The sequence below is a fragment of the Trachemys scripta genome, chromosome 6 (genome assembly GCF_013100865.1).
Source record: "Trachemys scripta elegans isolate TJP31775 chromosome 6, CAS_Tse_1.0, whole genome shotgun sequence".
NCBI lineage: Eukaryota > Metazoa > Chordata > Testudines > Emydidae > Trachemys > Trachemys scripta.
In genome coordinates, this window is record NC_048303.1 from 10110423 (window position 1) to 10135841 (window position 25419).

At 40.9% G+C, this 25419-nt stretch overlaps 1 protein-coding gene across 3 annotated transcripts in view; it reads right to left on the minus strand.

Moving 5' to 3' along the window:
• Nucleotides 1-25419, minus strand: part of EPG5 (ectopic P-granules autophagy protein 5 homolog) — a gene marked incomplete at its 5' end in the record, with an annotated part of 77933 nt that overhangs the window by 17714 nt on the left and 34800 nt on the right. Inside the window, 13 exon segments of one of the 3 annotated variants that reach the window (XM_034773404.1) lie at nt 1201-1376; nt 4770-4873; nt 6016-6091; nt 6953-7160; nt 7310-7464; nt 8364-8577; nt 9622-9816; nt 11215-11371; nt 13918-14060; nt 15349-15511; nt 19270-19441; nt 24134-24278; nt 25288-25411. In XM_034773404.1, coding sequence (XP_034629295.1) covers nt 1201-1376; nt 4770-4873; nt 6016-6091; nt 6953-7160; nt 7310-7464; nt 8364-8577; nt 9622-9816; nt 11215-11371; nt 13918-14060; nt 15349-15511; nt 19270-19441; nt 24134-24278; nt 25288-25411 — 2032 coding nt within the window. 3 annotated transcript variants of the gene reach the window in all.

Here is a 25419-nt window from a genome sequence, read left to right on the forward strand (position 1 = left end):
GTGATTCGGTGGTTGGAGCACAAGCCTGGGCCATGGGAGAACTGGGCTCAATTGCTGATCCACCACGCACATCCTGTGTCATCTTGTGCAAGTCACTACATTTTCCAGTTTCTCATCTGTAAAATGGGGATAATAGCACTGCCCTACCTCACAAGGAGGTTGAGGATAAGAACATAAGAAAGGCCATACTGGGTCAGACCAAAGGTCCATCTAGCCCAGTATCCTGTATTCCAACAGTGGCCAATGCCAGGTGCTCCAGGGGGAATGAACAGAACAGGTAATCAACAAGTGATCCATCCCCTGTCGCCATTTCCAGCTTCCAGCAAACAGAAGCTAGGGACACCATTCCTGCCCATCCTGGCTAATAGCCATTGATGGACCTATCCTCCATGAACTTATATAGTTCTTTTTTGAACCCTGTTATAGTCTTGGCCTTCACAACATCCTCTGGCAAGGAATTCCACAGGTTGACTGTGCATTGTGTGAAAAAATATTTCTGTTTGTTTTAAACCTGCTGCCTATTAATTTCATTTGGTGATACCTAGTTCTTGTGTTATGAGAAGGAATAAATAACACTTCCTTATTTCCCTTCTCCACATCAGTCATGATTTTATAGACCTCTATCATATCCCCCTTAGTCTCCTCTTTTCCAAGCTGAAAAGTCCCACTCTTATTAATCTCTCCTCATATGGCAGCTGTTCCATATCACTAATCATTTTTGTTGCCCTTTTCTGAACCTTTTCCCATTCCAATAATCTCTTTTGAGATGGGCAACCACATCTGCATGCAATATTCAAGATGTGGGCGCATCATGGATTTATATAGCGGCAATATGATATTTTCTCTGTCTTATTACCTATCCCTTTCTTAATGATTCCCAACAGTCTGTTTGCCTTTTTGAGGCTGCACATTGAGCATCGCAGTCTGAAAACATCCACTCAGATACCATAAGCTCAGATAGTACCACTGAGGGCCATACATCAATGTAACTGAATCTCACAGTAGTAGTATCGTACTGATAAATTATTATAGTACTAATAATTATAAATAATATATTGTAATAGCAACCCTCAGATTCTACAATAAATCTAATTGATGTACTCTTTGGCTAAATAAACTGAAACAGACATCCATTTAATTTCAAAGACGGAATTAACTAAAGTATAAATGGTCTTATTTCAATACGCATTAAGTGCTTACTTTAAAGAATTCTTCCATGAGCATCTGATCTGGGTGCATCTCTCTCCATGGAAGTCTGCTGAATTCAGCATGGAAAGTATAGAGAATGAATTCTGGCATTTTGGGGGCTGTGCACGAGTCACAATAATGCATCAGATGTAACCAGAGAGCCCCACGGTGGCCTGGCAACAACTTATCTAGATTAAAAGGAAACAGCCCATTTAAAACAACTCCAGGGAAACCAAGCCAAACACGGACAAATCTGACTATAAAGGGGGGAAACACTCACTACAAGTTCTTCCATGGACAGAACATTCAAAGAACAAGGACATTTTCTAAGCTTTGTTTGTTTCAATCTATAACTCAAGCGCTTCTTCTACTGAATATCGCTCACTCTGAAAAAGTTAATTGGACAGTAAGAGTTGTAATCAGGGATCCTAGAAATCCGTTTGCCACGGAAAAAGGTGGAATTTGCATTTTTAAAGAGACTCTTTAGTTTTTACATTTTGTGAACAAATAAAACCATATTAACAATTAACTAAATTTTACTGAAAGTACCAGTGTCACTTATTCAATGCGCACAACCTCCCCCTCTTGTGGTTGATTTTTGAATGCGCTCTAAGTTTACATAGCTAAACATACTCCAATAAACTGCTTCAGGTGTATAGAGATTACTCAATGGCATGTAGGGGTTTGTGTTCTAATGCATCTCAAATTTCACTTCAGCCTCCAGATGTAAGTAATTAAAATTTTGAAAAAATGCCCAAAACTTTAGAAAAATCACCCCTAAAGACCACGTCACTGAGTTTGGCAAGGAGGAATTTCACGTTGATGGTAATGTGTTGTTCTGCACTGCATGCAGCCAGGCTGTAGATTACATTCGAAGGCAGACAGTTGTAGAACACATGGAAAGTGCCAAACTGAATGAAAAACAAAAACAAGAGGCTGAAACAGCAGGGCCATCCACAACAGTAAAGAAACAATGCACCGTGAGTGGATCATGCCAACATTTTACAACTGTAAATAGATCAATAAAACATTGTGTTCAACTGATTCCTATATATATTGTGGGTAGGGAAAATAAAGTTCAGCATTCATTTTAATCGCAGAAAAACACAGATTTTTATGTTTTTCTTATCGGAAAACTTTGGGGTTTTCATCATGGAAAACTAGGATCCCTGTTTATAATCCAATTCTTTCTGTAAGTAGTGAACTGGTTCTGTGCATCCTTTCAAAACTGTTAAAGAATCTGACAGGTTTCAGAGTGGTAGCCGTGTTAATCTGTATCCGCAAAAAGAACAGGAGTACTTTTGGCACCTTAGAGACTAACACATTTATTTGAGCATAAACTTTCGTGGGCTACAGCCCACTTCATCAGATGCATAGAAGTGAACTTATAGTAAGAAGATATAAATACATATAGAGAACATGGAAAGGTAGAAGTAGCCATACCAACTGTAAGAGGCTAATTGATTAAGATGAGCAATTATCAGCAGAAGAAAAAAAAAACACTTTTGTAGTGATAATCAAGATGGCCCATTTTAGACAGTTGACAAGAAGGTGTGAGGATACTTAACATGGGGAAATAGATTCGATATCGAATCTATTTCCCCATGTTAAGTATCCTCACACCTTCTTGTCAACTGTCTAAAATGGGCCATCTTGATTANAGCTGAATTCAGACTGGTGACAGTAGAAATGAAATAAAAATATGTTGTGATGCCTTTGACAGTTTCCAAATTCTTTAAAAAGAACAGGAGTACTTGTGGCACCTTAGAGACTAACACATTTATTTGAGCATAAGCTTTCGTGGGCTACAGCCCACTTCATCAGATGCATAGAATGGAACATATAGTAAGAAGAGATATATACATACAGAGAACATGAACAGGGGGAAGTAGCCAGACCAACTTTTAGAGGCTAATTAAGATGAGCTATTATCAGTAGGAGGGGGAAAAAAAACTTATAGTGGTAATCAAGATGGCCCATTTTAGACAGTTGACAAGAAGGTGTGAGGATACTTAACATGGGGAAATAGATTCGATATCGAATCTATTTCCCCATGTTAAGTATCCTCACACCTTCTTGTCAACTGTCTAAAATGGGCCATCTTGATTACCACTATAAGTTTTTTTTCCCCCTCCTACTGATAATAGCTCATCTTAATTAGCCTCTAAAAGTTGGTCTGGCTACTTCCCCCTGTTCATGTTCTCTGTATGTATATATCTCTTCTTACTATATGTTCCATTCTATGCATCTGATGAAGTGGGCTGTAGCCCACGAAAGCTTATGCTCAAATAAATGTGTTAGTCTCTAAGGTGCCACAAGTACTCCTGTTCTTTTTAAAGAATTTGGAAACTGTCAAAGGCATCACAACATATTTTTATTTCATTTCTACTGTCACCAGTCTGAATTCAGCTCAGCCACCCCAAGTTATTACCGTGTGGTGCTTGTTTAGTGGCCTATATAATATGAATTAGCGGTGACAGTTCCATTGCTGATGGACAAGCATTTACATGTATATAAAAACCACCATGACAAATGGCAACATTGTTTGCAATCGCAACAGCCACATCTAAGAATGGATGAGCTGGAGATCAGGTTGTCCCTCCCGGTTAAGGGTTGAGACACATTAGCAGGCTAATGACAGGAAGGTTACAGTCTGGGCAGGAGCAGTACATGTGCGCGGTTGACAAGTGGAGGAGGTGAGTATTCAGGACAGTCAGTCAGGCACCCTCCATCAGCAGTAGTTACACACGAAGTTTTGAAATAAACAAAACCCTTATTTTGCCTAGAGCTGTTGCCATCTCTTCTGTGGCTGTGTAACGGAGATAGCCTTGTAAAATACCACGGCATTACAGTTCAGGCACAGCAGCACTCGGATGCATGTGCCCAGTGGCCATGGCCCACACCCAAGACCTCTCTCACCCCCAGTGGCTTTCCAGGGATCCTAGAACATGAAAGATTAATTGCTCAAACATTGCCCAAAGCCCTTCTCACTCCCAGCCCTCAACTAATGACAACACCCAGATCACTATCCCGTTAATCCTCCTGCTTTACCACCTTTATGACATATCCCTATGAACCACCCCACTAATGCTGAACCCTCCCAATTCTCAGATGAGTAATGAACATTTCAGAAAACAGATCTGGGCACTGCAACACCTCGAGTGCCCTCTACTGGGGGGTTCAAGAATGCACAAGTATCTGTTTGAAAATATCTCCTAATGATTCAGGACCAAGACAGGAAGTTCTTCAAACTGCATCTGCCATTGAAACCAGAAATATTTGTGGTTGGTTTTAAATCTCCCTCTCTTCCTCTTCTCCTCTCCAGGCCCTTTGCCTGAACTTTTTGCTTTGCTCTCTCTCGCGTTTCTAAAAATCTACCCTTCCTCTCTGTCCGTGCCACCAAAACCCTTTTCATTTCATGAATGAGTTAGAGGACAGTGCTTATAACAGAAAGACAGACATAACCTTGGCTAGAAATTCATACCCACCAAACACATCCACCCAAAACACTGATTGAGCTGCTAGGGCAGAAAGTGCAACTGGATAGAAACAACAAGAGCATAAATCTGGACTTCACCCACCTGTAAAGCTTTGGTGTAAAACCAATATACAATCTGTGAACAACTGTACCATACTTGAGGCTACAGGAGTGTCACTCTCCAACCAGGGGTAGCATTGCTGTTTACTTCAAAACACAAACAATGAAGTTGTGTCACTGCATTTATCAAACCATTATAGGTAATAAATATTTATGTAATTCAGAAATATCTGCACAAGCCACCCTACCTTGTCCTGGATGGGAATATTACAGGTGTGCGCACTCCATTCAAACTTAACCATTTACATTCACCTGTTCCTTGCTTGGATCAGGTACACATTACGGGACTGTAGCAAAGCGACCCTTGAGGTCCACAGTATTATCTAGTTACTTGAGCCAACATTTCCAGATCTCTTTTACAAGTGCCAAGCTACAGAATACGCCAGCAATAGTCAACTTTTCAATTATATGCAGGAGATACATTCACAGCTAAAGAAGATTGGGGGTTTAAAGGGAAACCGCACCTAATTTGCTAACATGAGAACTGTTTCCCCAAGTGAAAACTCAGATGTATTTGAAAACACACGTCCCACAGCAGGTATAATGCTAGGGCAGACTCATGCTGAAAAGTAACATGGAAGACATCAGTATTATGGAAGCTGAAGGCAGGAATCTGGAAGCCACTTTTTTAATCTGTGTCCAGTACTAATTGCCAGCATCCATATTTTTCTTTTTATCGTCTATGGTTCCACACTAGTGTTGGGTGCAGTGTACAAGGTCCAGAAAGGACTGTCCTGCTACGGCAAGATATTTTTTGTCCTGACAGTAGCAAGTTATTAGCTCCCAGTACTGACCCTGGTGCCTCAGCCTGGCAGTACTACTTTTCCATTGGTCCAAGACTGAATGAAGCAAGTGTAGGACAGGGATTAAGGTAATTCACTTACTGTGTGTTGTTTTTTTTAAAAAACACACTTCTGATAAGCTAGGTGCCTTTTCAGGTTTTATCTGAAACTCAAGTCAAACAACACTGACTGGAATGAGTGAGAGGACTATGACCAAGTAATTTTCTTAGTAAAGTGCAATTCCTTAAAAAAATTAAGATAAAAAACAGTGTTCTAAGGAGTTCATTGATTAGTTCCACAATTGATCAATGACATGACTTTAAATTATAGACAGGTATGCTGGTTAAACAGAGGATTATAATTAAACCATTACTTTAAAAAAATACCCTTTTGTTTAACAGCAACAGTTCATGTAATTATGAAAAATTAAATTGCATTAGTGTTTACCTGGCATCATCTTTATTTAAAACCAGAATCCATGGTTTAAAGAGCTCAGTGATGGTTGAATGCAAGGACTGCACCACTAAAAAAAACAAAAAAACAAAAAAACAAAAAAAAACACAGCTTTGTTACTCACGTATAACTTGTAGCAATCAAATTACACACAGCCACCAAACCTGGATAAAAGTTCCTAACCTCTTCCTTCAAAAGAGGTGTAAACCAGACTAAAACATGGGCAAATGAAGACTGGAAATAAATTAATACTTTATTTCCCAATAGCTTCACAAACATTACCTCATTAAATCTCACAACCCCTATCAGGTAAATATTAACACGATTTTTATAAACTGAATCACCGGAGTGAAGGGACTTGCTAAAGGCAAAAAGGGTCTGTGTCAGAACTGAGTTTAGTTCCCACTCCTGTGTTCAAATCACAATGCCACACTTCTTTCTCTGAAAACAGTGGAAGCAGCACATATGCATCTGAAGAGAATCTGGCACCAGGACACACAACTCTCAGCAGTAAATCTAGATTCCTCCCATCACCATAGAGGGGAGAAGTTATACAGCACGCCTGCAAGTTGAAGTACTAAAGACAAAGTGTTCCCGCAATATCCTGCCCGTTTTTTTTTTAAATGCCAAATACAGATCAACCTGAATTTCCTGAACTCTGGATAAGTGCGGGTTGATTATGTTCCCTGGGTTCACTGACTGCAGCTCCTGCTAACTGGGCTCATAGGGAACCTCAGCTCTGGGGAGATCCTAAACTCCTTAGGAGTTAAGCTAAATGATTTCACAGCTCATAAGCAACAGCTGAGATCTTTATAAGGTTGGGCCCCCTACTGTATTTGCAAGCGCAAAGGTCTTCAATAGAAGATCTTAACCCACTAGACTGTGAATATTCAACTTCTCTCTTTAAATAATTTGCTTTTATGCACATTACCTGCTAGAATTCTGCTGCTGCCAACTGGTTCCTGTGCTAAACTGACCACCTCAGAATCAATAAGCCGTTTCACGAGGTACTCCAGCAACGTCTTCACTTCAGTCATGTAGGGACTCCACTTGGAAAACAGGCCAAAGCTCCTGAAATCCAATGAAGCTAACCGTAGCTTGCAGAAAGACTTGCAAAGCCATTCTATTGTCTCCGTGACCTGCAGAGAGTGGAGAGCTCTGAATCAACTAAGGAGGATACAAATTCGGGGGGGAAAGTGCTACAGAGCTATGTGGCTGTTCAATGGTGGATACCGATTTCAGCTGAGAATTACAGTAAACTTCAGAGATCAGCTAGAAAACTTCCCACCTGTTCTGTAGACAGAAGGATTTTTGCAGAGTTTCGCAGTACTGGACTTTTAGTGGAGTCACCCTTGCTCCTTCGTTCAGTTTCTGAGGTACAGCAACCCAAAGTTTTAAGCAATGCCTTCCAACAGTCAGAGCTAAGGAGTTGCTCTGAAGAACCTTAGGACAAAAAGAATGGGGGTTGTGTTTTTTATTTAGGAAAAGTACATTAAAATCATAATAACTTGAATTCCTCTTTCCTAATATTGGCCAGAGGAGCCTGCCATTAGATGGACATGTATAGCTGATGACAAAACTATGTGAGAGATGGTGGCTTGAATCTTAGGATATTAAAGCTATTCCCCAGACGTGGATATTTTAATGTTCAGATTTAATGTTATTTTTATTACAGCTTACAGGGCCTCAACTAAGTTCCACGCCCCGCTGCAGTAGGGGCACTATACAGACACAGCATGAGACAGATAATGCCTCCAAGAGTTTACGACCTAACAAACAAGACAACAGGTGAAAGAAAAGAAGTATTGTCACCCCATTTTACAGATGGGGGAATTGAGAAATAGCGAGATCAAGGAATTCCCCCAGTCACACTGGACACGTGTGGCAGAGCTGAGAATCAAACCCAGGGTTCCAGAATTCCAATGTTTTAACTGCCAAGGCTAGTCAAAAGTGTCTCAAAAATATGTTGTAACATGACTGATGGCAAAATGATATGAGACATTCCAGCTTTGCCAGTGAGAGAAAGCTGTGCTCTGCCTCCCTGCAGCAATGCAGGCTGAAAATCTATCACCCCAGATCTGTGGATCTCGATATGAAGAAAAATGTAGCTTTTTAGTACAGCTAACATACAATTAGCAGAAAATATACACCCAAATCTGTATTTACTAAACTGTGACAACTTTGAAATCATACTGTATTCGTGGTGGTTTAACTGTATTGAAATCCCTCTCCATACCCCAGTCCAAATTTTAGGAGTTTAAATATTGAAGCAGTCTAGTACAGTTCAATGTAGTTATTTTAAAATTAATCTGAGGCTTGCCCTGGTTGATTCAGATACTCACTTTGCATGAGCAGTCTTAGAAAGTCACTGTAATGGTCAGGGAACTGGTACTGAAGGAGATATGTCCAGTGGTTGCAGAAAATATTAAATGGCATCAAGATGTCTTCTTCAGGCTCAAGGCCACAGGCGCTGAGTGCCAAGTGAATGGACTCCAGAAGCCGGGTACGTTCAGACAAAGGAGGCTTAGTGAGGTTTAGCCATTGTGGGAGGTCAAACTAAAACAGAAGAGAGGCAGTGTTTGTTCAAGAAAGTCCTATGTTAAAAACAGAGTTAATTGAAGAGCTGAATTTTAAGAATAAAGGGCTTGCTGGGACAGAAAAAGGATATTTTTGTTTCAAGACAGGCTAGGAAAGAAGGGGATGGCTGCATGGCTCATAAGTTTGAAAATGGGGACAGCGTCTGTCTAACCTCTAGGTCAGGGGTCGGCATCCTCTGGCACGCAGATCGCCAGGGTGCTTACCCTGGCGAGCAGCGTGCCAGAGGTTGCCGACCCCTGCTCTAGGTTATCTGTTCAAATCCAATCTAGGTCATTAGTGACTGAACGTAATCATTACCCAATGGTTGCTTGGTTGCCTCCGTGAAGTGTGTTAGGACATTCAGTCAGGTTCCCAGTGGACATGTGTCTGTCCCCAACGCTGCTGTCACAATGGGATTGATTGGCTCCCTTGTGGTTGCCTCTTCAGAGGCACCAAGGACAGAATGAGCCAAGGAGACCAAACCTTCCTTTGACCCCAGCTCAGAAGTAAAGTTTGCTGAAAGGGAAGCACTGGATCGCGTGTACTGCTGCTGCCCATGATGGAAAATGATATCTTTCTAGTCCCTTATATAGTGTTCACCTCCAGCCCCGCTTCAACTTAGCCACAATAAGAGCTTTGCTATACTAGCAATTTGGGGGGAGGGATAGCTCAGTGGTTTGAGCATTGGCCTGATAAACCCAGGGTTGTGAGTTCAATCCTTGAGGGGGCCACTTGGGGATCTGGGGCAAAATCAAGTACTTGGTCCTGCTAGTGAAGGCAGGGGGCTGGACTCGATGACCTTTCAAGGTCCCTTCCAGTTCTAGGAGATGGGATATCTCCATTAATTTATAAATAATTTATTTAATTTATACTCCTAACGAGTAATTCATCACTGCTGCTTTAAAAAAAAAAAAAATCAGGTTTTATTTATTTCTCTGTTAGTCTGAATTCACATTCTTTTGGAAAACAGTCCTGAGATGCAACCCGTATAACACTATATTATGAGCATTCAGAGCATGTTACCTTCGTCAGCAACGTGAAAACAACATCACTGCTGTCATCACTCAGAAACCCAATAACTTTTTCATACAAATTTACAAATTCATCAGGTGAGGCAATTGGAGTGAAGTAGGGCGAGAGCAGATTACAGAGTCTTCGATTCTGTAGGATGGTTTGGAGGACTAATTTGCATTCAGATTTGGTCCCGCTGATAAATACCTTAAAAGAGAGTTAGTGTCATTAAACAATTCCTGAAGAATGTAGTTTCATTCTTTACAGCAGGTTTTTCTGGGGGTGGAGAATTCAGTTGGATTAAGACTCTCTCAAAAACAGATAATCCAATGCGTATCTTTTTAAATGCATCCCATCAGGTCTGTCTCTGGGAGCACATAAAAAGTACTCTTAAAACGCAATATAAACTGAACTGAGCTCTTTGAGGCTTGGACTGTCTTTTTCGTTCTGTGTTTCTCCAGGACCTAGCCAGTAGGATCCTGGTCCATGATCTGGGCTCCCGGTAATACAAACAAACAAGCGTAACAGAAACGCCCTCCTCCAAAATCCATTTGTAAAATAAATATATTCCACCACTGCCTTTAGAAAAAGCCCAAGTGTCCAGGAAAGTCTTACACTACGGTCCTAGAAGTCAGAAATTCTGGCTCAGATGGGCCAATGAGAGGAAATTAATTCCTGATTCAAGAGCCCTTCCTCCTGTCACTATACATGCGAAATGTAGGGACAGTAAACAAGAACTCTTCAGCTGATCTCAAATGCTGCAGTGGCGCATAGGGAAAGCGGTACCTAGAACCCAAACTATACGGGGTTTAATAAATCAACAAACACCATGAATTACTAATGGCTTTTCTGGAGCACTGGTGTAACATGCTCCCTATAGTTAACACTACCAAGCAATAGGAATTATGTTTTGCACCAGCAGTATCTTCTGACTAGTTTTCTACATCAGGGAGGAGGCAGAGAAGAGGCGGGGCAGAGGCAGGGATTTGGGGAAGGGGTTGGAATGGAGGCGGGGAAGGGGTGGGAAGAGGCGGGGCAGAGGTGGGGCCTTATGGAACAGGTGGAGGGGGCAGGGCTGGGGCAGCAGGGCGGGGGTGTTAGTGATGCAGCTCTTGGGCCAATGTACTAGTCCTCATGTGGTCCTCATGGTCGTTTGAGTTTGAGATCCCTGTTCTACATCAAGCATACTGCAATAGTTTAATCTGAAGGTGACAAAGGTATGGGTGATTGGCCAGGTCCATGGAAGCAACGAAACAGTCAATCAATGAACCAAAATGCTAAAATGCCCTTATAAGCAGTGCAGCTACCTGGGATTCAAAGGGCAAACTGAAGATCCAGACTTCTTAACTACTAAACTCAATCGTTTTCTTCTCACATTGAGCCTGCAGTAGCTATAACAGGCATCTCAGAACAACAATCTTCATGCTGCTTGTGTGTGACACTACTGAGGTATTATACAATGTGGTGGTAGGAGAATGAGGGGCATACTTAGCTATGAATTCCCATACATCTGTGGATTTATTTTAGACCTTAGATATTAGCAGGCAGATGGGATTAAAAAATTGTGAAGCATGCAGAATTAGAGCGTATACAAAATAAACTTACTTGGCCGAGGATCTCGATGCAGGAGGTAAAGAACTGCCTTGTGGGTGGATGGCGTTGAGTTTCATCACACACAAAATCTATTACTGCAAAGAACAAGCTGATTCCAACTTTCTGAATTCTAGACGTCGGCTGCCTCTTGTAGATATTTATTAAGGCTCTGCAGAAGAAGGCATATAAAACTACTAGTCTGCATACAAATTATCACCCATAACAAAAACCACATTACTATGGCTGCTATCTATGAGGAGGACTTTTTGGTTTGGTGGGATTTTTTAAAGAGTAGTTCTGCCTTGAAAAATGGCTCCCATACGTAAAAGTAGCACCTTACCGGTAGATCTTGACCTTTGTAATCAGATAAAGTCACTTTATTTTCAAAAGATTTTACTGCATTTCACCCGTTAGCCTTTAAGAACCAGCATAAAGTATAGAGAGGTGATATTACTGTACCTCTATATTAGACACGGTTGTGGCTACTGCTGGAATACCACATCCAGTTCTGGTGTCCACAATTCAAGAAGGATGTTGGTAAATTGAAAAGGGTTCAGAGAAGAGCCTCAAGAATGATTAAAGGATTAGAAAATATGCCTTAAAGTGATAGATGCAAGGAGCTCAATCTATTTAGCTTAACAAAGAGAAGTGTAAGGGTGATTTCATCACAGTCTATAAGTACTTAGATGGGGAATACATTAGACAATAGGCTCTTCAATCTAGCAGAGAAAAGTATAATACAAATATATAATATAATATACATATACAAAATGGGAAATGACTGCCTAGGAGTACTGCGGAAAGGGATATGGGGGTCATAGCAGACCACAAGCTAAATATGAGTCAACAGTGCAACGCTGTTGCAAAAAAAGCAAACATCATTCTGGGATGTATTAGCAGAAGAGTTGTAAGCAAGACACAAGAAATAATTCTTCCGCTCTACTCCGCGCTGATTAGGTCTCAACTGGAGTATTACGTCCAGCTCTAGGCATCACATTTCAGGAAGGATGTGGACAAATTGAAGAGAGTCCAGAGAAGAGCAACAAAAATGATTAAAGGTCTAGAAAGCATGACCTATGAAGGAAGATTGAAAAAATTGGGTATGTTTAGTCTGGAAAAGAGAAGACAGAGGGGACATGATAACAGTTTTCAAGTATGTAAAAGGCTGTTATAAGGAGGAGAAAGAAAAATTGTTTTTCTTAACCTCTGAGGATAGGACAAGAAGCAATGGGCTTAAATTGCAGCAAGGGAGGGTCCAGTTGGACATTAGGAAAAACTTCCTAACTTTCAGGGTGGTTAAGCACTGGAATAAATTGCCTAGGGAGGTTGTGGAATCTCTATCATTGGAGATTTTTAAGAGCAGGTTAGACAAACACCTGTCAGAAATGGACTAGATAATTCTTAGTCCTGCCACAAGTGCAGGGAACTGGACTAAATGACCTCTCAAGGTCCCTTCCAGTTCTATGATTTTATAATACAAGCCAAAAGCTGGAAGTTGAAGCTAGACAAGTTCAGACTGGAAATAAGGTGTCAATTTTTAAACAGCAAGAGTGATTAACCCCTGAAACAAATTTAGCCATGGTCATGGTGGATTCTCCATCACTGGCCATTTTTAAATCAAGGCTGGAACTTTTTCTAAAAGATCTGCTCTAGGAATTATTTTGGGAAAGTTCTACGGCGTGTGTTATAGAGAAGGTCAGACAAGATGAATACAATGGTCCCTTCTGGCCTGGGAATCTAGGAATCTATTTTTGTGCACCATCAACGGAATTGTTTACTGAGTTCCAATCAGTTACACCTTGGCAAACGCTCTGAAGTCAGTGGGACTGCATAGGTATCACAGCAGGCAATTTAACAAGACAATGGAGTTACACAGGTGTAAACCAAAGTATTAATTTTGCCTGCAGAATGCATTACCAATGACAATCTGGAAGAAGGATCCCAAAGTAAATGTGCAGGGCTAGAAGTTAGGCAAAGCTTATTTATAAAGTGTTATGTACATTTGTATATTTTATAAGGAATCCGTGAGATGCAAACTTGCAACCACATTCTTACAGAAACTTTACAGCATAGAACTACACTGTGTGGGATATCCGTTGCACCAAGGCCTTCGAGAGGAAGTGGACCTCATGTTAATTCAGTCATCAGCCGATTAAATTACAAAGCCCTCTTCCATTACATTATGTCCACAAACATTTTGGAAAGCTGGTGTGATAGCTCTGAATCATAGCTCTATCAAAGCACTTTTGAGTGCATTGAGGAAAGTCCAAAAACACTGACACGATAGACACCTATTTTTAGTTCATGGAGGATCTAAATGCTGTAAAATTTTGCTGTGGCCTGATATTTAGTATATCAAGTCATTGCACAAAGAAAGTGTTGTCACTTGCTTTTGCAAATGAGTTAGAAAGCAACGGTTAAACTAGTGCAGAGTATAATAAATGAAAGTGTAACATGCAAAACACTATGAGATAAGATAGGCTGGATAAGAAGAGCCTACTACTGTTGTCAAAAGACAGAGTTACACCTTCTGTTCATGTGATAGAGATCTGTGTTATGAATCAGTAAGTCTGAGGGTTCAAATCCTGCCCATGACTCATACCAGTGGGCATTACAAAAGCATGAGAATAGATTTTGCCTTTTCACTTGGCTGTATAGAAAGTCAAATTCTCATTGTAAAACACTACTGTATATAGCAGAAACCGTGTTACTTACGTTATAAAGTTTTCCACATGTACAGCTGCTTCCACAATGGTCAGAAAAGGCGGCTTTGTGGCTTCTGCTTGTAGCAGTTTTACTTCTTTACGCAGAGCGTGAAGCTGCTGGCTTATTGCTTCATTTTTATGCTTCCCTTCAAACTAAGGGAGATAGAGCCAGTTAACTACAATTTAAGAACCTTTACAAGACAAGTTTTTCTAAAATTCTCCCTCCCCTCACAACAAACATAAAAAGAAACTGGAACCCATCAGCAAGGTCCTGAAGAGAGATGATTTCCTGATTTTGGGCCTAGAGCATGTCTTGATTCTGTGGAATGTACTGCATAAGCACACACATCTTGGTCATTTTTATAGTTAACGATCGCATAGTAACAAAATTTATGCTCCTCTATTTAGTATTTTTAAATATTTATAACCAAATGGATAAAACCTAAACCAGGGGTTCTCAAACTGGGGGTCGGGAACCCTCAGGGGGTCACAAGGTTATTACATTGGGGGGGTCACGAGCTGTCAGCCTCCACCCCAAACTCTGCTTCACCTCCAGCGTTTATAATAGTGTTAAATATTAAAAAAGTGTTTTTAATTTGTAAGGGAGGGTCGCACTCAGAGGCTTGCTGTATGAAAGGGGTCACCAGTACGAAAGTTTGAGAACCACTGACCTAAACAATTAGAATAGACTAAAAAACTCCATCTACACAACCAGTGAGGTCTTCTACAAACATCCCATTTTGGTTCCGTTATTCCCATCAACAAACATATGTGCCTAGTGTCTTTCACCAAAATAATTTAACAAGATTAAATATAAACTTTACATAGGGACCACTTCTTTAGTTGAGGAAATGCAACCACCTCTAGAGTGAAATGTAGCAACTGTACAACAGTGCACATCTGCACTACCCCAAGTACAAGAACTCTCAACTTGGTGGTTTCAGTATACAAATTCAATGATCCAAAAGCATGGAGCTAGAGCAGAGGTCCCCAAAGCGTGGGGAGTGCCCCAGTAAGGGGGTGCGGAGGAACGTCCGGAGAGGCATGGCGGGGACCTCCCCGCCTCCAGCTCTGCACTGGTCCTGTCCCCAGCCACATCCCCGGCTCCGCACTTGGCCCCATCCCCAGCCTTGGCACGGCTCTACTGATGGCCCCACATCAGCTCCCAGCCTTGCTGCTGGCTGCAGCTCCATTCCCAGCCCAAGGCCAAGGCTGGGGGCAAGGCCGGAAGCGGAGTCGCACCTCAGACCAGCTGTGGCTCCCCCCCCCCCCAGCCTGGGCCCCACTCCCGGCCCTAGACCCACCCCCAGCCTCAGCCTCAGCCCCCTTGCCCCTGTCTTCGTCCCTCTGCCCCAAGCTGCGGCCCCACTGGCTCCGGGGGGCGCAACCCTCAAAGGTTTGGGGACCGCTGACCTAGAGGATGTGAAATTAGATTTCTAACCTGGACTGTCACAAGAGCTGCTCCCTGACAGCTTTTACTTGAAGTACCCGGACACTTCAGCTCAAGGGTAATCTGTTCTTCCCTGTTGATATAGAGTTTGGGCATAGTGTCCAATATTTCACTGTCAAGAGCAACCTGCTGGGTCTCTCGGCGAGCTGCAGTTCTGCGAAATATAGACAAGAAGTTAGCAAAACCTTTAGCACAGAGCTGGGCATTGGAAACTTTAATAGCAGAATTACCATGACTGCAGGATTACGGGTTTTACAAGGAAACAGGTTGTTAACTATAGTTCTAGATAGTAAATAATCCAAACTTCAGGTAGTATAGAAGTTTACTAAATGAAAAACAGAATTAATAAAACAGATGTACATTTCACAAGCAGCAATTCATAACAATGGGGGAAGTAACTTCACCAGGAGGATCAGAAACTACTCAAAGTTAGCACCAAAAAAGAGTCTGGGACAATCAAGCCGGAAATTTATTAGGCCACATATTGTAACTAGATATAAATAGCCTTTAAATAGAAAGGCTGGATGGTTCAGTAAACACACCAAAGCCCATTGAGAGTTACTGCTAAAAAAAAAATAATAATAATAATATTCAGGATTTGTTCTGTATCTCAAGCAGTTTGATACATCTCTTCTCAATGATCATGCCAACTCTTTGAAAGGATTTAGAGATTCCAATGACAGAAGGGACCATTGTGATCATCTAGCTGGATTTACTGCATAACCCAAGGCCATAGAACTTCCCCCAAATAATTCCTAGGGCAGATCTTTTTGAAAAACATCCAATCTCTATTTAAAAATGGTCAGTGAGGGAGAATCCACCACGGCCTTGGTAAATTGTTCCAATGGTTATTTACTCTCACTTAAAAATTTAATTTCCAGTCTGAATTTGTCTAGCTCCAACTTCCAGCCATTGGGAAAACATTATACCTTTTTCTGCTAGTTGAAGAGCAGATTATTAAATATTTATTCCCTCTGTAGATACTTACAGACTAATCAAATCACCTTTAATTTTCTCTTTGTTAAGTTAAATAGATTGATCTCTTTGAGTCTACCACTATGGCATGTTTTCTAATCCTTTAATCATGAGTCATTCTCATGGCTCTTCTCTGAATCCCCTCCAATTTATCAACATCCTTCTTGAATTATAGGCTCCAAAATAGGACACCATATTCCGTCAACCATCACACCAGTGCCAAAAACAAAGGTAAAATAACCGCTCTACTCCTATTCGAGATTCCCTTCTTTATGCATCAGAGGATTGCATTAGCTCTACTGGTCACAGTGTCACACCTGGAGATCATGTTCAACTAATTATCTACCACGACACCCAAATTTTTTCCAAAGTCACTGCTTTCCAGGATAGAGTCCCACTTTCCTGCAAATATGGCCTACATTCTTTGTTCCCAAATGTACACATTTACATTTAGCCATACTAGAACACATATGGATTAGGCCTTAACTGGAGTATTGTGTCCAGTTCTGGGCACCACATTCCAGGAAAGATATGGACAAATTGGAGAAAGTCCAGAGAAGAGCAACAAAAATGATTAAAACATGACCTAGGAGGGAAGATTGAAAAAAAATTGGGTTTGTTTAGTCTGGAAAAGAAAAGACAGAGAGGACATGATAACAGTTTTCAAGTACATAAAAGGTTGTTAAAAGAAGGAGGGAGAAAAATTGTTGTTCTTTGCTTCTTGTCCCATCCTCAGAGGCTATGAGCTTAAATTGCAGCACGGGCGGCTTAGATTGGACATTAGGAAAAACTTCCTAACTGTCAGAGTGGTTAAGCACTGGAATAAATTGCCTAAGGAGGTTGTGGAATCTCTATCATTGGGGATTTTTAAGAGCAGGTTAGATAAACACCTGTCAGGGATGTTCTAGATAATACTTAGTCTTGCCTTGAGTGCAGGGGACTGGACTAGAGGACCTCTCGAGGTCCCTTCCAGTTCTATGATTGTTTGTCTGTGCCCACTTAACCAAGTGACCCAGACAGCTCTGTATCAGTGACTTTTCTTCTTCATTATTTACCAATTACCCAATTTCTGTGCCCTCTGCAAACTATCAGTGATGATTTTATATCTTCTTCCAGGTCATTGATAAAAATGTTAAATAGCGTAGGGCCAAGGGGATCCCCAGGGGACCCCACCAGAAACACATCTGCTTGAGGATGATTCCCCATTTAGAATTACATTTTGAGACCTATCAGACAGTTTTTAACCCATTTAATGTGTGCCTTGTAATTTTATATCATTCTAATTTTTTTAAATCAAAATGTCGTGCAGTACTAAGTCAAATGCCTTAGAGAAGTCGAACTATATTACATCAACACTGTTGTCCTAATCAACTAAACTTGTAATCTCATTCCCCCCCCGCCCCCCAAAAAAATCAAGTTAGACAAGATCTATTTTCCATAAACCCTTTTTGATTAGCAATTTTGTTCTTGATTAATAAAGTCCCATATCAGCTGCTCCATTATCCTGCCCGGGATCGATGTCAGACTGACAGGACTATAATTACCCTAGCCATTGTGTTTATCCTTTTTTAAAAATGGTCACAACAGCTTTCTTCCGGACTTCTGGAACTTCCTTGCTGCTCTAAGACTTATTGAAAATCAACATAAAGGTCCAGCCAGCTCCCTTAAAATTACTGAATGCAAATTATCTGGACCTGCTGATTTTAAAAATGTCTAACTTCAGTAGCTTCTGTTTAACATCCTCCAGCGATACTAGTGGAATGAACAAGTGTTATCACCGTATGATCAGACTGCATCTGTTTTTCCCCCAAATACAGAATAGAAATATTTAGTGAACACGTTTGCCTTTTCTTCATTATTATAGATAATTCTACTATTTCCATCTATTAATGGACCAATACCATTGCCAGGATTCTTTGTTCCTAATACATTTAAAAAATTCCTTCCTATTAAACTTAACTCTGCTAGCCAGAGAATTCTTTTTGTGGTCCTTTGTCATACCTCTCTTTGTAGTTTTTTGCTTCCCATATCAATGGTCTACAACTACTAACTTTATATTCATTATTATCAACCTCTCATTTCTTCTCTCTTTTTTTTTTTTTTTTTTTTTTTTTTTAATTTTTAATGTTTTCCTTCACTTCCCCTTTAAACCAGGTGGGTTTTTTTTTTTTTTTTTTTTTTTTTTTTTTTTTTCCCCAATATGGCCTCCTTCCTCAGTTGTAAGATTGTGGCTTTTCGGTCATCTAGTAAAGTGTTCTTACATGATTTCCCAATTACCATTCACATTTTTCTGATTAAATTATTCCTCTCAGCTGATTTGGCTCAATTGTTTTCAGCTTTGTGAAACTGGTTCTATTAATGCAATAAGTATATTTATTTATTCTGCTTGCACATTACAAATGTGATCAAGTCAAGATTGTTTCTTAAAGGCTAAAAAGGGTAACTTTTTTAAACTATTCATTTGTCAGTTTTTTTAAAATTAAGTTCTTCAGCTGCATTTTGCTATGAGAATGGTGACAGAATAGTCTGTATAAAAACAATGTATGAAGTTACCATCATTTGAGGCCAGATTTTCCTCTTGCCGGCTCTATTGCAAGAAATGGTCACAGTAGGATGACTTGTGTAAAAGGATTAGTTAACTAATTACTGACTATAACCTATTCCTACTCTAGATGGTTGTGTCTTTATTAGAATGAGGTGAATGTTCCATTCTTTTCCAGGGAACAGAATAAATCCTAGTAGTTAGTTCTGGTCCTAAATTTGTGAAATCATCAATTAAATAATGACGCAATCTACAAGAAAAAACACAAAATAGGTCAGTGATAGTGAATCAAATTCTGTTGTTTCTACTCATGCTAACAATACAGACAAGAAGGCTGCTTCAGAAGTCATCTGAACATACCAGCAGAGCAGAAAAAACATAGCTAAAGATCTTACTTGGCATATTGCTGCAAGTTGTTAAGGTCCATGCGCACAAGCTGTGTTGCTTCTTTCTGACTTACTAGACTGACAGACGAAATAACAGGCACAGGAGGTTTCACTGGTTGAAGGGGAAGAGGGGGTTTGGGTGCATCATACTTCTTCAAATTACTCAGTATTCTCTCCTTGGCTAGAAAGGAAAGGAGGGGCAATTCTTGTCACTCAAAGAAAAACACGTAGGATATAATCTGACCATACAAATAATTTGATTATTACTGGTTGTGACGCTGACAGACCAGCTCAAATCAAAGCTGTAGGCCAATTCACTTGTGTGTGAATAGCAAAAAAAGTTAAGTGGGCTAGTAGGCATAGGCCAATTCACTTGTTAGAATAGAACAATGGGGAAAGTTATCATATTACATTTAAATGGCATATACCCTGGTAATTACATTTACACCAAATTTACCTGTTGGTTGCTATTGTCTTACATTATGTATATCCTTGTACTTAGTTAACCCTAGATCAAAATTATGTATTAATGCCAAGATGAGGAGATGGTTGATGTGTAAATTTCATGAAAACTAAAGAAAGATTGTTTGGACTGCTGTAACTAAATGCATTGTGTATATCTCTAACTGGATTGCCCACCAAACAGGATTGGAGCCTTGGAACCGTAAATGAAGAATTAACTTCAAAGTATGGGTCATTGTGTTCAGCAACGGGAAATCCATAGACCCAGTCTGTATTTGGGCAACAAGGAAAAGCCCATGCTGTGATGGAGACACCAGCCAGATTGTTTTCTGGGGAAAACAGCTATAAGAATGGATCCAGAGGAATGATCCTGAATCTCTAAACTGTTCTGGATTGTAGCAGGATGGAATACTGTACAAGCTGACAGAGATTTACCTTGGGTGACCCTGAAAAGACTTTTGCAAAACTAGCACATTACTACAGCTCTCCTATCATTTTGGACTTACAAACTTGGACTCATCTGTTAATGTATTTTACCTGCTTTAACCTCTCTAACTCTCACTTCTTTTTCTTAACTAATAACTCAGCCTCCTTGTGTGCATTATGTGTATGCATTATGACAGTCTTTAATTATATGATCACATACTATTTTCTCCCCAAGACCTCTGCCTCATTCATTGCACAAAATGGATAATGCTCAATTAAATATTCTTTTCCCCCTCACTGCTCAGTGTGGGGCTTCAGTCCCTTTTTACTGCACACTATTCAAACCCTGCTCTGAAAACAGATTAGTTTCATTAAGGGCTTTTCTATGGTGCTCATCACTACAGTATAGGAGTGCTTGACAAACATTAATGTCTTTATTATCACAACACTGAGATGAGGGGGTATTTTTTAATCCCCATTTTACCAATAGGGAACTGGGGTAGATTAAGATCAAAAGTGTCCACTGATTTTGGATGCCAATTTGAGATACCCGTGATCTGATTTTTTTTAGAGAACTTAGTAATATATAGCACTTGACACTTTTAGAGCACAGCTCCCTTTGGCTTCAGGTTCAGCTCAGATTACTCAGCAGTTGTACAAATCAGACCGCAAGGTCTCAAGTAAGACTCCCAGAAAACTAAGACACACATTTATTGGCCACCTGCAAGAAGTCTGATTTAAGTGACCTGACTAGCATCACACAGGAGCTCTTGGCAGAGGCAGGGATAGAATCCACCTATCCAGGGAAGGTATTCAGCCACCTTTATCATGAGCCCATTGTGATAGATGCAAGACCTACTTTGGAGTAGGGACACCTCAAAGACTAGTATACTATTGTGTCTGGCACATAGAACCATAGATTTACAGAACACTGGGGAATTACAGACCAGTCAGCTTAACTTCAGTACCCGGAAAGATAATGAAGCAAATAATTAAGCAAACTGCGAACACCTAGAAGATAATAAGGTGATATGTAACAGTCAGAATGGATTTTCAAGAACAAAATCATGTCAAACCAACCTAATAGCTTTCTTTGATTGGGTAACAATCCTTGTGGATGGGAGGAAGCGGTAGATGTGGTATATCTTGACTTTAGTAAGGCTTTTGATACTGTCTCGCATGACCTTCTCATAAACAAACTAGGGAAATACAACCTAGATGGAGCTACTATAAAGTGGGTGCATAACTGGTTGGAAAACCTTTCCCAGAGAGTAGTTGTCAGTGGTTCACAGTCAAGCTAGAAGAGCCTATTGAGTGGGATCCTGCAGGGATCATTTCTCCATCTGGTTCTGTTCAATATCTTAATCAATGATTTAGATAACGGCATAGAGAGTACGCTTATAAAGTCTGCAGACGATACTAAGCTGGGAGGGATTGTAAGTGCTTTGGAGGATAGAATTAAAATTCAAAATGATCTGGACAAACTGGAGAAATGGTCTGAAGTAAATAAGATGAAATTCAATAAGGACAAATGCAAAGTACTCCACTTAGGAAGGAACAATCAGTTGCACACATACAAAATGGGAAATGACTGCCTAGGAAGGAGTACTGGAAAAAGGGATCTGGGGGTCATAGTGGAGCACAAGCTAAATATGAGTCAACAGTGTAGCACTATTGCAAAAAACAAATAAAAAATCGTTCTGGGATGTATTAGGAGGAGTGTTATAAGCAAGACACAAGAAGTAATTCTTCCGCTCTACTCCATGCTGATTAGGCCTCACCTAGAATATTGTGTCCAGTTCTGAGTGACATTTCAGGAAAGATGTGGACAAATTGGAGAAAGTCCAGAAAAGAGAAACAAAAATGATTAAAGGTCAAGAAAACATGACCTAGGAGGGAAGACTGAAAAAACTGGGTTTGTTTAGTCTGGAGAAGAGAAGACTGAGAGGGGACATGATAACAGTTTTCAAGTACATACAAGGTTGTGGCAAGGAGGAGGGAGAAATATTGTTCTCCTTAACCTCTGAGGAAAGGACAAGAAGCAATGGGCTTAAATTGCAGAAAATGTGGTTTAGGTTGGACATTAGGAAAAGCTTCCTATCAGGATAGTTAATAAATTGCCCAGGGAGGTTGTGGAATCTCTGTTATTGGAGATTTTTAAGAGCAGGTTAGACAAACACCTGTCAGGGATGGTCTAGAAGAGAATACTTAGTCTTGCCTCGAATGCAGGGAACTGGACTAGATAGAATTGTAGGACTGGAAGGGACCGCAAGAGACTATGTGCCAGACACCATAGGCAAATGGGATACTCAGACTATTGTATCTATAAACGTGAGATATATCTGCGTGAGCTAGAGAGCGTATTCTAGCTCCATGGAGGAAGGTACAGAGCTTTCTCCAGGAACTAAAGTTCAGTGGGGGGAGAAGTGGGTAACAATTACAAAAGTTAAACAACTGCTCCAGAAAAGTCTCACCCCTGAGGGAATTCCATAAACTGCTTCAAGAGGCCCAGCAGAAAGAACTTTTGGTATAAGGGGCAGCCTGAATTGACTCAGGGACCTTCTTTTGATACTCAAATGGACACGAGACTAACCAAGAGGATAAAACCCTGCTGAAGAATGTAGGGCACTTAACAGGCTCTCCGTGCAGATGATGGGTTGATACTTGGTAAGCCTAGCATGTATGTAGACCGTTTATTGTTTTGTGACATGTTTTCTCTATAATGCTTTTGTTCTATACTTACTGTGGTTTGTGAAAGCTGGCCAGCCCTTGGTAACACAGTCATAGGCCCTAAGAGAGAGCAGGATGGCAGGCACTGGACTAAGGTCAGACCTGCTGAGATAAGCCCAGTGAATTGCAAGGGGACTGCAAACCTAAATCCCGGGTCTGGAGGGAGAGGATTGCAAGTCGCCACCAATAGAGAAGTGATGGCTAGAGGCCTGAGACCTAAAGGTGGTGCCCTCGAACAGACCACGGAGGAGGAAGAGGTGCAGTCAACCCTGGAACTGTGAAAATCATTCCATCTCTTCCTACAATCCCCTGCTTCATTCACTATACACCTTCCAACTTCTGCAACAAAAAAGGTAGGGGATCCTAGAGACAACAGCCGCCTTTACTACACAACCCTGATTCATTCCCAGAGCAGGTCCATCATGTGCACTGAATGAGGCAGGGGTCCTGTGGGTAATGAACAGCATATGATCATGTAATTAGGATTGTATCATAATGCATACACACAATTGGCCAACTTAAGGTGTACAGACAGCCTTAATTCTGATATCTCCTAGCATTTAAGTTTGATTTTGCAACCTTAATATTTTCTTTTACCATAGTTTTGTGTGTGTAATTCCTAGGTTTTTAAAAAAAAAATCCATCTTCAGGCATCACCTTTGCCCACACCCCAGCTCCCCATCCCTCCCGCCCCTGTATAAGCTTTATACAGGGTAAAACGGATTTATTTGGGTTTAGACCCCATTGGGAGTTGGGCATCTGAGTGTTAAAGACAGGAACACTTCTGTTAGCTGCTTTCAGGTAAACCTGCAGCTTTGGGGCAAGTAATTCAGACCCTGGGTCTTTGTTGGAGCAGACAGGAGTGACTGGCTCAGCAAGACAGGGTGCTGGGGCCCTGAGCTGGCAGGGAAGGCAAGGGTAGAAGTAGTCTTGGCACACTGGGTGGCAGCCCCAAGGGGAGTTCTGTGATCCAACCCATCACACAGGCTACTTATTTAGGTGCCTAAATGAGGATTTAGTAGACCCCTAATTTCTGAAAATCTTGGCCACTAACTGCATTACAAAAACGTCGTCCTATTGCAAGCCAAAAGTACTTCAATAAAGAATATATGAACTGCATTAACCCACTAGTTATAATAAACACCACTGTGTTCCCAAAGCTGCCTACTGCTAAAATGAGCTTTTTTCACAACAGTCCTAAACGTACACTCGTTGCTTCTGCAATAGCTTGAACAATGTTGTGTTTGTGGCTTACCTGACAAAGGGTTAGTGAAATCTGTCTGCACTGATGAAGTGCTAGGGGTTGCATGGGATTCAAGTTTGACTTGGAGCCAAAGATTTAGAGCTTCCTGAAATTCATGCTGTATGCGTTCAATATTGACATATTCCATCCACAAATCCTATGGCATGAGAGAGAGCTCAAATTATTATAGGGCACTTTGCACAGCTGACAACGTACAATATACAATGCACCCATCTCCACGTACAGTACCAGGGAGACTGTACAGTCACCGAGCAGAAACCAGGCCCAAAAGAAAAAAGTTGAAGAAAAGCAGCAGCTAGAGATAAACCCATCTAGGCACACAGAGCACTGACAGTCACTTATGACCATCATGGAAGGAATCTAACAGTCTCTGGGAGGAACTTCTATAAATGAGTTCCCTGAGCCTAAAGGGCACCATTCCAAGCCCAGTGCAAACTGAACCCCAAGACAGTAGGGCAAGCAGAACTCAAAGAAACAACTGCTTGCAAGAAATGGCGAGGAAGCTGCAGTTCCTTAAGTATCAAGGGTGTAAGTTATTGAAATCGGGTAAAAAAGGGCTGTATTTCCCAGAGTTTATCCGTACCCAAAATAAGTGGGGGGAAAAACACAACTCCAGCCACAAGGAGCAACTTTCAAGGGTTTGCCTGATCAAAGAGCCCTCAACTAATAGGGGCATGCAAGGTTTCACATGCACAGTATACAGAATAATGTAAGCACCCCCCGGGCTCATTTTTGCTTGATCAGGAAATAATACATAATATTTCAGTGAGAGCAGGTCTGAGGTTCAAGTGTTTTATTTGCTGTCTAAAATCCAGTTCTGGACTGTCCTCAGAGCCATTTGAAAAGGCATACATAGGTGCAGAATAAGAGCTATGTTCTTGTTGTAGCATGCAAGAACTCTGGGCCTGAGCTCTGGCCCACATAGGGAGGGAGGCTGTTTGGGTCAGCACACAAGAGTCCAAGAAAAAGTCCACTGGTGCTGGAGAGCCTCAGCTTGCAGAATGGACCGTGCTGCAGACTAGCAGGGCATAGAGTGCACCACAATTTAAGACGTTAATTAAGTGGCTCTTAACCAGTGAACTGAATTTTGGATCATAAAATCAACCCAGTCCTGCTCTGCAGTGATACTGAAGTCTCTGTTTCACCTGCTGATTTTGCATGATCTTAGCAAGTCTGTACACGTCATATTGCTTCGGTAAAGACGGAATGTATGCATCTCCTTTCTGAAAGCTCTCTTCTTCCAGCCACAGAACAAACACATTAAAAAGCCTAAAAGA